This window comes from Patagioenas fasciata, chromosome W (genome assembly GCF_037038585.1).
Source record: "Patagioenas fasciata isolate bPatFas1 chromosome W, bPatFas1.hap1, whole genome shotgun sequence".
Classification (NCBI taxonomy): domain Eukaryota; kingdom Metazoa; phylum Chordata; class Aves; order Columbiformes; family Columbidae; genus Patagioenas; species Patagioenas fasciata.
Genome location: NC_092559.1, coordinates 56,598,296 through 56,612,784, shown reverse-complemented (window position 1 = coordinate 56,612,784; position 14,489 = coordinate 56,598,296). Strand labels below are relative to the sequence as shown.

General features: G+C 52.4%; 1 protein-coding gene across 1 annotated transcript; it reads right to left on the bottom strand.

Moving 5' to 3' along the window:
* Positions 1-1,326: 1,326 nt before the first annotated feature.
* On the bottom strand, positions 1,327-2,259 carry LOC136115722 (olfactory receptor 14J1-like). Its single transcript, XM_065861932.1, has one exon. It carries the CDS (start codon positions 2,257-2,259, stop codon positions 1,327-1,329), a length of 933 nt encoding a protein of 310 aa, XP_065718004.1.
* Between the last annotated feature and the right edge of the window lie 12,230 nt (positions 2,260-14,489).

Sequence of the window (14,489 nt, the reverse complement as noted above, 5' to 3'; positions counted from 1 at the left end):
TTCCTGGACTCGCACACAGAAATGTCAGGTTCTGTCAGTTGTCCACATCTGAGCTGGCCTCATGGACTCCTTATGCACCCAGGGATGCTCACAGACAGAGTCTGTCCCTTTTACACACAGAGGCAGGAGTCACAGTGTCCCTCTGACCTCTTGTTGCCACTCCCAGGGGACAGGAGACACCTCAGCCCTGTGTTATGTCACCCTGCTCTGCACTCATCTGGGATGCCCCACATCATGACGAATGGACACGGGGACCTCAGTTCAAGGAAACACATCTCAGTGCTGCATTCAAGTGATTTCCCATGGGGTGTTCCTCTCAACATGAAGTGACCTCAAGACCTTGTTTGTCTCACAGGCCTTCATGGAACCCCAAAGAACACGTGCTGATGTTTGTGCTCACTCGTGTTCATGTCATCTCATGTACATGATGTGCATGTTCACACCTCATCTGTACAAAGCAAACATGGACTGCTCAACTATTCATTGAGTGTCCATCCATGGAGGGAAGAACAGTGAGAGGTCAGTGCTGGAAATGGTGGTTGTGGGGGACCAGTCCCTGGTGATTGACCGGAGGCTCCTTCCATGGGGTGTCCAGTGCACAGGGGCACAGCCCAGCCCCTGCTCTGCTGGTCCTGCAGGTCTCTGGCAGGAGGCCTGGCTGTGAGAGGACACTGCTGTGTGCCAGCCCTGCACACACACACTGTTCAGTTGCAAAATGGTGTTTCAACCTGCACGCTGCTTTCTTGCGCAAGTTCTTGAAAGAAGCTTGAAGAAGTCCAAAGTCTTCTGACGCTGCCCTAAGAAGATCACTGTTCTTTATAGAAGTACTTTTACAAAGACCAGTTCTGTCAGAGCAGTGCCCATTGCCTGTCCCTGCCTGCGCTCACAGCACTGACACACAGCAGGACGGGGACCAAGCTGCCAGAGCACTCAGGCCTTGCACCAACACAAGGGATGAGAAGGAGAGTGGGGGAGTAGAAAGAACGAAATCTGGAAGACCAAGCACTGGTAGCTCCTGATTGTGCTGCCATGCTGGACTCTTCCATTCTACCCATACACACAGGAACTGTCCCTGCAGCTCCAAGATTGCCTTGGAAGAAGGGTCTCAGGAAAATAAAATGTTTGCTGCAGGTCTCTTTATTTTGTTTAAACATAAAGAGAGCATGGCTTCTCATTGACATAATCACTTGGCAGGCAGTGAATTCTACGGTGAATTACAATATTAACACAATGTAAAAGCCAACAACACCACCACCAGAAAATAAAAGACAGACTGAGTCTTCAATGAGTCACACTTTAAATGCTCTCCTGAAGATTATAGGTAATTCATTGCTTCTGAAAAGAATAAGCTACCAATTTCCCTACAGCATTCTTAAGATCCTGGTTCCTCATGCTGTAGATGAGGGGATTCACTGCTGGAGGCACCACAGAGTACAAAACTGCCATAACCAGGTCTGGCGATGGGCAGTAGATGGAGGGGGGCTTCAAGGAGGCAAAAGTGCCAGTGCCAATGAACAGGGAGACCACGGCCAAGTGAGGGAGGCAGGTGGAAAAGGCTTTGTGCCGTCCCTGCTCAGAGGGGATCCTCAGCACGGCCCTGAAGATCTGCACATAGGACAACATGATGAACACAAAACAGCCAAAACCAATTAACAGACTAAACACAAGAAGTCCAAGTTCCCTGAGGTAGGAGTGTGAGCAGGAGAGCTTGAGGATCTGGGGGATTTCACAGAAGAACTGGTCCAGGGCATTGCCCTTGCACAGGGGCAGTGAAAATGTATTGGCCGTGTGCAGCAGAGCATTGAGAAACCCAGTGGCCCAGGCGGCTGCTGCCATGTGGACACAAGCTCTGCTGCCCAGGAGGGTCCCGTAGTGCAGGGGTTTGCAGATGGCAACGTAGCGGTCGTAGGACATGATCGTGAGAAGAGAATACTCTGCTGTAGCACAGAAAAAGAAAAAAAAAACCTGGGCAGCACATCCTGCATAGGAAATGGCCCTGGTGTCCCAGAGGGAATTGGCTATAGAGCTGGGCACAGTGGTGGAGATGCAGCCCAGGTCGAGGAGGGCGAGGTTGAGCAGGAAGAAGTACATGGGGGTGTGGAGGTGCTGGTCCCAGGCTATGGTGGTGATGATGAGGCCGTTGCCCAGGAGGGCAGCCAGGTAGATGCCCAGGAAGAGCCAGAAGTGCAAGAGCTGCAGCTCCCGTGTGTCTGTGAACGCCAGGAGGAGGAACTGGGTGATGGAGCTGCTGTTGGACATTTGTAGCCACTGGACATAGGGCACTGTAACAAAAAGTAAAGACAGTGACAAATAAAGGAGTTTTCTATAAGTGAAATCAAAGCCATCACATACACTCCCACTGTTCCACACCCCCTTGTCCTTTCCCAGACCTTCCTCCAGCTCCGTGTCTGAGCCCTGGGCGGTGCTGGCTGGAGGTGCCGTGAGGAGCAGGGCCTGTGCCCGCTGGCTGCCGAGGAGTCAGCCCTGCTCTGCAGTGCGGGGCATGGGAACGGGGTGGGGCTGGAGCCCGTTCTGGGGTTCAGCTTCGTCGGATGGAACCAAAACAAGTCTCACCCTTTCCTAAGGTCTCAGCATCCACGTTTGGCCCAGGACACACACAGCTCATTTCACAAACCCAACAGCATTTTCTCTGTTGCAGCATCTCTGTGCTTCTCCATGGGTCTTTCAGATAACACACAGAGGCTGTTGGACAGGTTTGAATCCTGGACAAAAGGTCACTTCTTGGAAGGAAACCTCAATGAAACACGCGGGAGTTCTAATGATGGCATTTGATTCAGGGAGACTCAGCTCATTCCCCATGTCCACAGAGTGCATTGCCCACAGCCACAGGTCAGAGCAAAGCTGGGACACGTGTTCCCATGGACACACCTGCAGGAAAGGACCCACAAGATGAGGCTGTGACTCTGCAGCTGAAACTGCCATCCCCAGAGAGCCTGAGAGCAAGAACAAGATCCCAACAGCAGTGACCCAGAGCAGGGGAGCAAGAAGGACAATGCGGTGAGGGTGGGTGTGAGAGAGGCCAGGGCAGAGGCAGCCGGGCACTCAGACAGCGTCACCCTTCCCCAGCTGTGCAGCCACCTCCCAGACACCAACATTGCCGGGCAGCTGCTCTCAGCCCCTGTGCTCTGCAGAGGAACTGGAGCTCTGGCTGCACAGGAGCTGCTCCATGCCTTGGAGCCCCCGGCCCTGAGGGCAGAGGCTTTGCTGGGTGGGACAGGAGGCCAGGGGGCTGCTCACAGGAGGGATCTGCACTGCAGGGGATCACAGGGACTTTTCTCTGTTCTCCCTCCCATAACAATTCCGGGTTCAGTTTCCTCTCATTTCTGATCATTTCCCTGCTGCCTGGAGATTCTCCCCCTGGGAGGTGTTTCCCTGTCCATGTCTCTTCCCTGTCAGTGCTCACAGACCCCATCCCACCCTCTGTGCCCTCCCCCTGGCCCTACAGATCCTGCCTGTTCCCAGGGCACTGCCTGGGGGCATCTTCCTGTTTGCAGGTTGGAAAACAGGACAGGTCAGACTAAGGATGAGGGGTCCAGCAAAGGTGATGCAGGTGCTGTGCACAGGCAGAGGGGTGGTGAAGGGATGTTATGAGCCTTCTGGCAGATGTGCTGATCACTCAGAGTTGCAGTTCAGGACACTCAGTGACTTGTTTAAGCATGAGAACTCATTGTTATTTTATCCTTTCCTGCACCCCCCACCCCTTGGGATAGGAAACTGAAAAGACAGGCTCAGGAAAGCTCCTTATCTGTCTGGTAATCATTGCATTGATCTTGTCCTTGAGTCGCCCCCTTGGAAAAATGCTGGGGTTGATCTCGATCTGTGAGCAGCCCTGACCCACACAGCAACCTCTCCACAGCAGAAACACGTTTCCTGCCCTATAGGGTTTGCTCCTTTCACCCACATTTTCTCCCCTCAGTATTGTTGTTATCTCCCCGGGCAGGCTGAGCACTGACCCTGGCAGGCGGCAGAGTCCCTGCCCCAGCACAGCCCTGGGGTGCAGGGACCCTGCTCTGCAGGACAGCCCTGGGCACCCCTGGGTGCACAACTTGCTTCTCAGATTTTCTAAGTTGCTGAAAAAGATTCCCGTCCTTACAGATTCCATCAGCTGTGCCTGTGCCAGTTTTAGGAGATGCCTCCAGGAGCTACAGCTGCATTGCCCTGCACCCAGAGACTTACCATGGCAAGGGCTGCAAAGGTTTCTCCTCCAGTGAGCTCTCAGTCATCCTCCCAATCCTGACCACCTTTAATCTCGCTCTGCCTTGCTCGTCTCCCTGAGATCCCCAGGCAGAGCCCTCAGCCCTGCTGCGTGTGCAGAGGAGCTGCTCCTGGGCAGAGCTGTCTCTCTGCAGCGCTGCCGCTTGCCAGGAGCTCCCTGTGTCCCAGGAGCCCAGCCCAGCTCAGCAGCACAGGAGCAGCCCAAGGTGCTTTAATGATGGCTTTGGTGCTGAGTCCATGAACCTCAGATCCTGAGGGCAAATTGAAGAAGTCAAACTCAGATCTAAACTTCAAAGTTTCTTGTAACGTTAATGAATCCCACTGAGGGACACAGCTGAGAAACCATCCCCAGTGCAGCTGGGACAGAAAACTTGAAGCAGAACAAAGGGTAACGAAGTGAAAGGTGGCTCTGATGCTGAATAAACCTGAATGTGTTTCATTAACCAAAGGGCCACGCCCTGAGCCCCAGCCCTGGGAAGACAGATCCTGTCCCTCCCACGTTGCCCAGGGCCCTTCCTGGACAGTGTGATGTGGGGCTGTGCAAGGCCAAGGGCAGGACTATGGTCCCACACCTCCCAGGGTCCTGGCTGGGGACAAGGAGGCCATGAGGCCCCTGTGCTGGAAGGACAAGGTGTCTCCTCACAGGCATCAGAGGTGCAGACAACAGCCATAGCCAAGGGGAGAAGGAGCTCATGTCTGGTGGGCCTTTCAGCCTCTTTACATCTCTTGGTCATCTCCACCACAGCCTGTCCTGTGCTGTGGCATCCCCTGCACCTCTTTCCCTGCAGGCTGCAGACATCCCCCCTGCTGCCCCACCTTGCACTTGTCTGAGCATCTTCCTTCCTTTGCTGAGATCTCTGCATCCTCCCCAGCTGTTCCTTGGAGCACAAAGCCTTGGGCTGATGCAGACTCCCTCTGCTGACCTGCTCCACCACAGCACTGCCCTTCCAGTCACATTCCTTGCTGCTCATGTCCAGCCTGGACCTCCCCAGCTGCACTTTGGGCCGTTATTTCTTTCTCATGCTCTTTCCCACTATGCAGAAAACCTCCACCACCTCTGAAACCACCCTTCAAGCACTCTCAGGCTACTCCTGCACTGCTGCAGCCTCCCCAGCGCTGCTGGGCCAAACCAGCCCAGGTCCCTCAGCATCCCACACCATGTGCACAAGGTGCTGAACCTGCCTTGGCAGAGCCCTGCACTCTCCAGTTCCTCCCTGCTTCTCCAGACTGGGAAGCCGCACACTGGCACACCCCCGTGTGTGTGGGGTCACACCAGTGCTGAACCGAATGGGATGAGAACTCCAGGTGTCTGGGTCCCCACGCTGCTCCTCATGCAGCCCCGTGTGCAGCTGCCTTGTTCCTGGTGAGCGTGCACCACGGGCTGGTGTGGGGACCTTGGAGTGCCCAGGCCCTTCTCCTCAGGGTCACTGCTCAGCGTGTTGGGTCCTTCTCTGTCCTGATGGACGGGGTTATTGTCCCACCCTGATACATCACAGCTTATTTTTCCTTGTACAAAGGAATAGTTTTCTGTTGGGCATATCATAGATTTTCTCAAGGTCTGGACTCTCCCTTGACTGAAGCTCTATTTGCTCAGCTTTTAATGTTTGTACACAGGTCGTTTATCCTGATAAGGATGTCTCTCACAACTGAACAGCATGAGGAGTTACAGGACGCTACGAATACCACCTCCTAGAGAAACTCTGGGGGCTTGGGGGTCTGGTGTTCATAATGGCAGCGGTCTGGAGTCAAAGGGATAGTTTCCCTTCATGTGGGAGAGCAGCAGGAATGTGTGGAGCTCTGCCTGGGGACAGACAATGTCAGCTGAAGGTTGAGGAGTCAGCAGGAGAGGGCAGAACAACATGGGCAGTGTTGTGGTGACTGGACATCAAGTACAGGTTCACTGATCAGGAAGAGGAATTAGATGAGGCCTCCTTCAGACAAATGAAAGAAGCCTCCTGTTTCCAGGGCAGTGTCCTCATGGCTGACCTAAGATATCCCAATATCTGCAAGGCACCAGCCATCCAGGAGGGGTTGGAGCTCATTGACAACATCTTCCTGACACAGGTGACTGAGGAGTCAGTGGGGTGAGATGCCCTGTGGGACTTAACACTTGCAAACCAGAAAGAGTTGGTCAGGATGGGACAGTCAGGGATGGGAAAGTGGAGTTGAGGCTCCTGGGAGATGATCATAAGGCCAAGAGTAGGATTTCAGGAGAGCAAGCTCTGGCCTGCTGAGGGACCTGCTTGGGTGCTATGGGACATGACCTTGGTGTCTGCAGTGCTTCTCTCTCACATCTCCTCCCTCCTCTCTCCCACCTGCTGTTGTGCAGCGTTTTTCACCCTTTCTCAAATACAATATCCCAGAGGTGCTGCCGGCATCACTGAGTGGCTCAGATTTGGAAGGAGTGGGTCCGTCTTGGAGCAGCTGAAATCCACTATGTCTGATGTTGGTCAGACTCCTGTTGTCTTCTCAGAGAGGTGACAACTGTAGCACACCCACACTCACCCCAGTTCCAGGACTTTGCCATGTAAACCCGGTACAGGGTGACAGTGCGTTGGGTGTTACAAACTACTTGATCATGGAGAAGCAGTGGAAAAAATCTTCTGTCAGCAACCTGAAGAGGTCTCCAGTCAATGAGCAGGTTCCTATGGGGAACTGCAATTGTTCTGACATTCACTGGCCATGCAAAGCTACAGGTGCCAACAGTTCAAAGGATCTTGGGTCAACTTCTTACCATGTCTACTTGGTGGGCAACAAGGGTGGTGCTCACCTGGATCTGGAACTGGGAAACAAGGGAGAGCTGGTGAGGGATGTGAACGTCAGTGTCCACCTTGGCTGTCATGACCAGGACAGAGTGGGGTCCCAGGCACCAGAGGGGAGGGAGGAAGGACAGCAGCAGAGCACAGGCTGGTGGGTTCCAGAGCAGAAGACTTTGACATACTGGGGGCTGATACAGGTGGTTCCATGGGAAGCATCTCAGAAGAATGAAGGAGCTCAGCAAATCTGACAAGCCTTAGAGAACAGTCTGCTCCAAGGACAAGAACTTCCGATGAAAATTCCCAAGAATAGAAACATTTATTTCGTGAGGTTGCTTGTCTGAACTGATGGAGCTCAAGGGCACAAAGGCAGCACACAGGAGGTGGAAGCAGGGGGAGCTGCAAAGGAAGAATTTAGAAAGCTTGTTCATGGATGTGGGGATGATGCCAAAGCTCCCCATGACTTGATACCTCAGGGGGACGGTGATGACAGCAAGATGAGCTGTCTTGGCTTCATTTGCAGTAAAAGAATAGTCAGGGTGAATGTGGGCCTGCTGCTGAACTTTGTAAGAGTAGAATCAGACAGGACTGAGGTTCTTCATGGCTTCTTTGCCTCCATCTTCACCAGAAAAGTCTCCTGGGCCTTTGTTCCTGAAGGCAGGAGTCTGGAGAACACCCAACAGTGGACGGGGCTCAAGTCAGGGGTGACCTGAGCAAACTCAGACACCATTACAGAACAGGAGATGGGTCACTTGGCCAGCTCCCCGAACACAAGTATCCCTGTGCTGTGGCACCTGAGATTCCCAGGAACACCCACCTCTAGGTCCAGAGTTGTGTGATTCCTCTTGAGGTGTCCTGGCCCGTCTCCTCGCTCAAGTGGTGATTTAGGCACCCACTTCTCTGACATATTCAGTCTTTATCAGGAGATTCTTTAGACCAATATTTATTGGAGACTGTTGATATCAGCTGTTCTGGAAATGAGGTCTTTGGGAGGGTGACGGAAATATAAGATATTTGCATTTATTACTATTTATTATGGAAATGCTCACTGTTTGGCTACAGTTCAGAAATCTCTGAAATCATCCACACCAGACTTTAAGACTTTTGGAGAGTGCTGCACAGAGCCTTGGCTTGTAAGAGCATTTTGGATGTTAATGAGCCCTCTGCTGCCATGATCCTGAACTGCAGCTACTGAAAGATTGAACAAACCTCTAACAAAGTAAAAGATGGAACCCAACCCCATGTTCTGAGGGTGTTTGGGAGCCCAGGGAGGGCCATCACTGACACAAGCAGTCCCTGTCCCTGGAGGCTGGACAAGGAGAAGCCTGGAGACAATGGTCAGAGGTGGTAAAGGTGATGTGGAGGTGGCTCTGGTGCCCTGTCAGCCCTTCATGTTTGTTCATCATCAGAATGGCCAAGTCCTCACCCCAGGACCAGACAAAGGAGACCCTTTCACTCTTACATTTCTCAGGCTCTGCCTGTGGTCACTGGGAGGGTATTTCTGTTTTGGGGGTGGGTTTGGTGCCAAGTGCTCTTGCTTTAACCACAAGGCTCTGGTTTTCTGAGGACTTGGCAAGGCCTATGACGTCCCCCAAACCCATTCAGCTTCTTTCACAAACCTGGCAATGGTCACCAATCACCTGAGCTGTCCAAGTCCCAAACTTGCTCGACTCCTCAATTTGGATCCATGCCCTAGCACTGAAATGCACACGTTCCTTCTGCTGCTGCCCTAAAATAAAAAGAAAAATTAGTCTATTCCACATTAGCATGACCAGCCCATGGTCTTGAGGTCTTCTTCTTTAACACAGTTACTGCTACACGTAGACCACTCTCTTCCTGCACTCCCATGTGTCTCACAAACCGTTCACTCTTGTCCACCAGTAATGGGCCAACGCTCCAAGATGTTGGTGCTTCCTTCAAGCTCATGGATGATTCCTGAGGTCCATCCAAGTGTGGGCAGTGTAAGAGAGGAGCAGAGCAGGGTCAGCTCATGGGCCATGACTGAGCACAAACACCCCAGCAGCAGCCATTCCCCATCTCCCAGGCACAGCCATGCCCACAGCATGCAAATGGCACTGTTATATATGACTAGTCCAAGAGAAGCATACCTTCCTTCCTTATATAACTCCCCCAAAATCTTCCTCCTATTCCCCCTCCACTCGCAGACATCAACCACATTCCACTTGTGGCTCAGACATGGTTGTAAGGATTTGCTGAAGTCATCAGCCATCACCCTTTTCTACCCCACATCCCCTGACGCTCTCCCACACCACACATGGCCGGTCACTGCTGCTCAGGGCCTCCCGCTCTTCAGAAGAGGCCTCGAGAACCTTGCCTGGTGCTTGTTATAATCTTCCTCATTACCTCCAGATCTCACGGTGGGATTTCTTGTTCATGACAGGACCTTTGTAACCAACTCTTATGAAGCTGTTGTCTTTCTGTGATCATCTGTGCAGAAGGAGTGATCACAGAAAAACACCAAATATGTCAAATCTGATACCAAGTGAAATGCAATAAAACCTTGTTGAGTCACCCCCGTAGCTGTGTCTTTCCAGCAAAGAGTTTCTCCTGAGAAAGGGATCCAACCCCTGCCACTCTCTGCAGAGGCACATGAGCAGTGACCATGCACCTGGGGACACAAAGGGTGACTTTTGCAAGACCACCCTTTGTCTGAACCACTTAGATATGTACCTATGGATGGGGTATCAAGCCTTATAGTGCAGCAGAGATTGGAGCTCTGAGCTCCCTTCATCTGCTCTGTGTGACACATGTAAAATGGAACTACCCCAGTCAAAAAGTTGGTTTTGATTCTCTTCAAAACCTGAAGCACCACATGGGTCAGGAAACAAGCCAGGATAGCCAACCAGGACTCACATGCTCTGCACTTAGAGTTCAAGTGTTCCTGGGAATGTCAGCAGGCAAGTCGTTCTGATATCTGGGTTCAAGGAGCTGGTCAAGAGCCTCATCTCCATTTCTCTAACAGTGGCTTTGCTGCCTGGCTATGTGCAGACTCCTTACATGGATACTGACACCTCTGAGTAACAACCTGTTCTGAAAGGATGAACAAGGTGGGAAGTTCTTTCCAGAAGGGTATTAGGACAGCATAAATGAAGACCCTGGGTTGGGGCAAATGAAAAGGGATGCAAAAGTTGTGGTCAGGACTGTTTGGGGACACGTGTAAAGCAGCCCGGCACCTCATATGAATTATTCTTGTAGTCAAAGAGAACCTGAGAGACTTGTCTAATTTCAGAACATGACGGGGAAGGAAGGACAGTGTCATTCAAGCTCGAAAGGACCTCAAGAGGTGTCTTGATCAACCTCCTACTCAAAGCAGGGTCAGACCAGATTACTCAGGGCTTGATCCAAACACATCTTGGTCACTTTCTGGGACAGAGTGAGTGCGCACTCCTGGGAAACTGCTTCCAGTGCTTGACTGTCCTCGTGATTGGAAAGTTTCTCCCTTTATACAGCACTTTCCAAGCCCAGCCATCAAGATGGTTTTCACCCATCTACTTACACACTGACACAGACCATGATATTGTGGGGGATGACGCTGAATGCCTTGCTGACTTCCAGGTTACGGACCATCACTGCTCTGCCCACATCCAAAACCCTGTCCTTTCTTCACAGAAAGCAAAGAGGATGGACAGACACAGCCGGCCCTGGGTAAACCCCGTCACCTTCTCTTCCAGACACCCAGAAATGGGGTCCCAGTGGACATGTTCTGGGGCACAGCCCTTAGTTCCCCTGCTCACCCATTGGCCATTTTGAGAAGTGCACACACTGTGTGAGAGCTGCCAGTGGTCAGGGAGTCCCCCCAGTCTCCATGAGCTCCCTGGCCTCCCTGTGACACCGTCCTGCTGTCTCAGCTCCTGGGATGCTGCCCCTGCTGTCCCATAGACTGGAAAGGGTTGTGTTACTTCCTGTGACCCCTGATTTGATCCCCATCCACTGCTGGTTGTTCTCCTCCAGATTACTGTCTCAAGTCACAGAGGCCTGGGAGAACTTACTGGTGAAGATGGAGGACAAGAGACACCGGGAATATAACTTCTTTCCCTGATAAAATTAATCAGTGGCCACACAGTGTATTTCTTTCTCCTTTAAGTGTTCCTGAAGCAGTAACAGCTTATTATGGGGCCCTTGAATTGCCTTAGATGTCTAGACTGAGTTCTGATCTGGACTGTTGCTGTGCTTGGAGGCTGCTGTCCTTGCAGACCAGATGGACTCACTTCTGCCACCCTGCCTGGCAGTTCATTCCACCCGTGTCACAGCTCTGTCTGCAGCACTGACAGCTCCAGCTGCCCAGTCAGGTCCCTGGTTGAGGACATTGCCTCACATCTGGGCTGAACCACCCCAGCTGTGGCACCAGCCCAGCTCTGACCTGCCACAAGAAACCTGGTACTAAGTGCCCAAGAGCCCATGTGTGCAAAGGCTTTGCCTCACAGCACAGACATGAGATGGCCAAAGACTGATGAATGTCTCTCTAGACCTAGGAGTATAAAACCAGAACAAAATGCCTAAATTCATTCAACTGAAGATATTCCTCCCTCAGTTTGCAGGAAGTAGATCCTTTGCTGTAACATTCCCAGTGTCATGTCTAATGACGGGGCAAGAAAATATGATTTTCATACCGATTCATTTTCTAATAGGAAAAATACAATGCTGGCAACAACTCTCTCTACAGAGGAGGGAGAATCAGCATAACTGATTACTTCAGGTTGTTTCAAAGGATGTGGCCCTGGAGCCCCAGGGACACCTGGAGGGAGCCCAGAGGGGACAGAGAAAGGGACATCATGGGCTGCTCCTGTGCTGCAGCTCTTGCCCTTCTGGCTCTTCCTGGGCATCTACCTGGCTGCCCTGCTGGGCAACGTCCTTATCATCACCACCATAGCCTGGGACCAGCACCTCCACACCCCCATGTACTTCTTCCTGCTCAACCTCGCCCTCCTCGACCTGGGCTGCATCACCACCACTGTCCCCAAGTTCATGACCAACTCTCTGTGGGATACCAGGGTCATTTCCTATGCAGGGTGTGCTGCAAAAGTCTTCCTGTTTTTCTTTTTAGCTTCAGCAGAAGTTTATCTCACCATCATGTCCTACGACCGCTACGTTGCCATCTGCAAACCTCTGCACTACGGGACCCTCCTGGGCAGCAGAGCTTGTGTCCACATGGCAGCAGCTGCCTGGGCCACTGGGTTTCTCAATGCTCTGCTGCACACGGCCAACACATTTTCACTGCCACTGTGCAAGGGCAATGCCCTGGGCCACTTCTTCTGTGAAATCCCCCAGATCCTCAAGCTCTCCTGCTCACACTCCTACCTCAGGGAACTTGGGCTTCTTGTGGTCAGTGTCTGGTTAGGATTTGGGTGTTTTGTGTTCATTGTGCTGTCCTATGTGCAGATCTTCAGGGCCGTGCTGAGGATCCCCTCTGAGCAGGGACAGCACAAAGCCTTTTCCACCTGCCTCCCTCACCTGGCCGTGGTCTCCCTGTTTGTCAGCACTGTTATGTTTGCCTACCTGAAGCCCCCCTCCATCTCCTCCCCATCCCTGGACCTGCTGGTGTCTGTTCTGTACTCTGTGGTTCCTCCAGCAGTGAACCCCCTCATCTACAGCATGAGGAACCAGGAGCTCAAGGATGCCCTGTGGAAACTGATGACTGGATTTCTTCTGAACCTATAAACTGTCTCTGTCTTCTACACAAGAAGACATTCTTATTGCAGGTTCATCCTGTGTGCAGTATTTTTTGTCTCTACTTGTGAGTTTGTGTTTTTTTATGATAATATTTTTATTCCCTTTGTAATTCACTGCCTGCTTTTCTTTTCTCAGTGAGTGGCTGTGGCAATGTGGAATCGTGTTCTCTGTGTTTAAGCAAAATAAAGGATCCTTCACCAATAATTTTCACTGACATTCTTTCTCCAAGACCTTTCTGGAGCTGCAGTGATAGTTCCCGTGCGCATGGGTGGAAGGGAAAAGAGTCCAGCATGGCAGCCCTGCCAGGGAGCACCAGTGCTTGTTCTTCCAGAGCTGTTTTGGTTCCACTCCCACACTCTCCTTCTCATCCCTTGTGTTGGTGCAAGGCCTGAGTGCTCTGGCAGCTTGGTCCCCGTCCTGCTGTGTGTCAGTGCTGTGAGCGCAGGCAGGGACAGGCAATGGGCACTGCTGTCACAGAGCTGGCCTCACAACAGCGTTTGCAGATAGAAAGGTGATCTCCTATGGGTAGGGCCTGAAGGTTCTTCTCCCTAGGTTCTTCTCCCAAGAACATGTCCAAGAAAGTTACCCACAGATGAAACACCATTGTTCAGCTCATCAGTGTGTGTGCAGGGCTGGCACACAGCAGTGTCCTCTCACAGCCAGGCCTCCTGCCAGAGACCTGCAGGACCAGCAGAGCAGGGGCTGGGCTGTGTCCCTGTGCACTGGACACCCCATCAAATCTGCCCTAATCATCATGGACTAATCTCTCTAGCCCAGACTTCTCACCCCAGTTCAGAGAGGTACTTTGTCCCTATGGTACATACAGACTTTGGGACGAGATGCTGGAGAGCAACTCTGCAGAGAGGGATCTGGGAGTTCTGGTCGACAGGAGATTGAACAAGAGCTACCAGTGTCCCTGGAGCCAAGAGGGACCCGTGTCCTGGTGCATCCAGCACAGCATGGCCAGCCGGGCAGGGCAGCCGGGCGGGGGGGGTGCATTGTCCCGCTCTGCTCTGCGCTGGGCTGACCTCAGGAGATAAAGCTACTGGAGACTGTCCAGAAGAGGCTGCAAATTTGGTGGAGGGTTTGGTGGGGAAGCTGTATGAGGAGTGGCTGAAGTCCCTGGGTTCGCTCTGCTGGAGCAGAGGAGGCTGAGGGCAGAGCTCATGGGGCTGCAGGTTCCTCAGCAGGGGAGCAGGAGGGGCAGGGCTGAGCTCTTCTCTCTATGACAGTGAGAGAAACCGAGGGAATGGCAGAAGATGTGCCACGTCTTCCTGCACCAATCTCTAGGCACTTGAAGGACAAGGAAGGGATTGTTGAAAAGAAATGAGTGGAAAATCCAATGAGTCCCAAGAAATGCTCTGAACCCATTCGAGACCTTTAGACCCCCAGGAAAGAGCTCAGTGACAGTGCAGCCCATCCAGCTGCATCCGTGTCCCTCACTGAGCAGCACAACCGGTGTGGACTCACCCCACGGTTCTGCAGCCAACCTGCTCTGCAGAGCATCAGTGCCAGGTTGGGGCGCTGTGGGGAGCACAGGGGAGGGGCCAGGAGCACCAGAGAGAGAAAAATGCTGGTGTTCAGCTGCTCAAAGATAATATTCAGAGTTTAGGGTGCAGGGTCAGAAGTCCTTGCTGTTCTGGTGCTTCACCAGGCCTGGGAAGTAACTGGAGAAGGATTGGTGTCCCCCACTTGCCATCTCTTAGTGCATCATCCCTTGTGAAGGGTGGCATGGAAAGCAAGTCTGGGACCCTGTGTCAGGATTTGCACTGAAGAAAGTATTCACCCAGGAACCACATCATTTTG

Bases quoted from the DNA above. Each gene is read 5' to 3' on its own strand.
- LOC136115722 (XM_065861932.1), bottom strand. From the start codon at position 2,259: ATGTCCAACAGCAGCTCCATCACCCAGTTCCTCCTCCTGGCGTTCACA.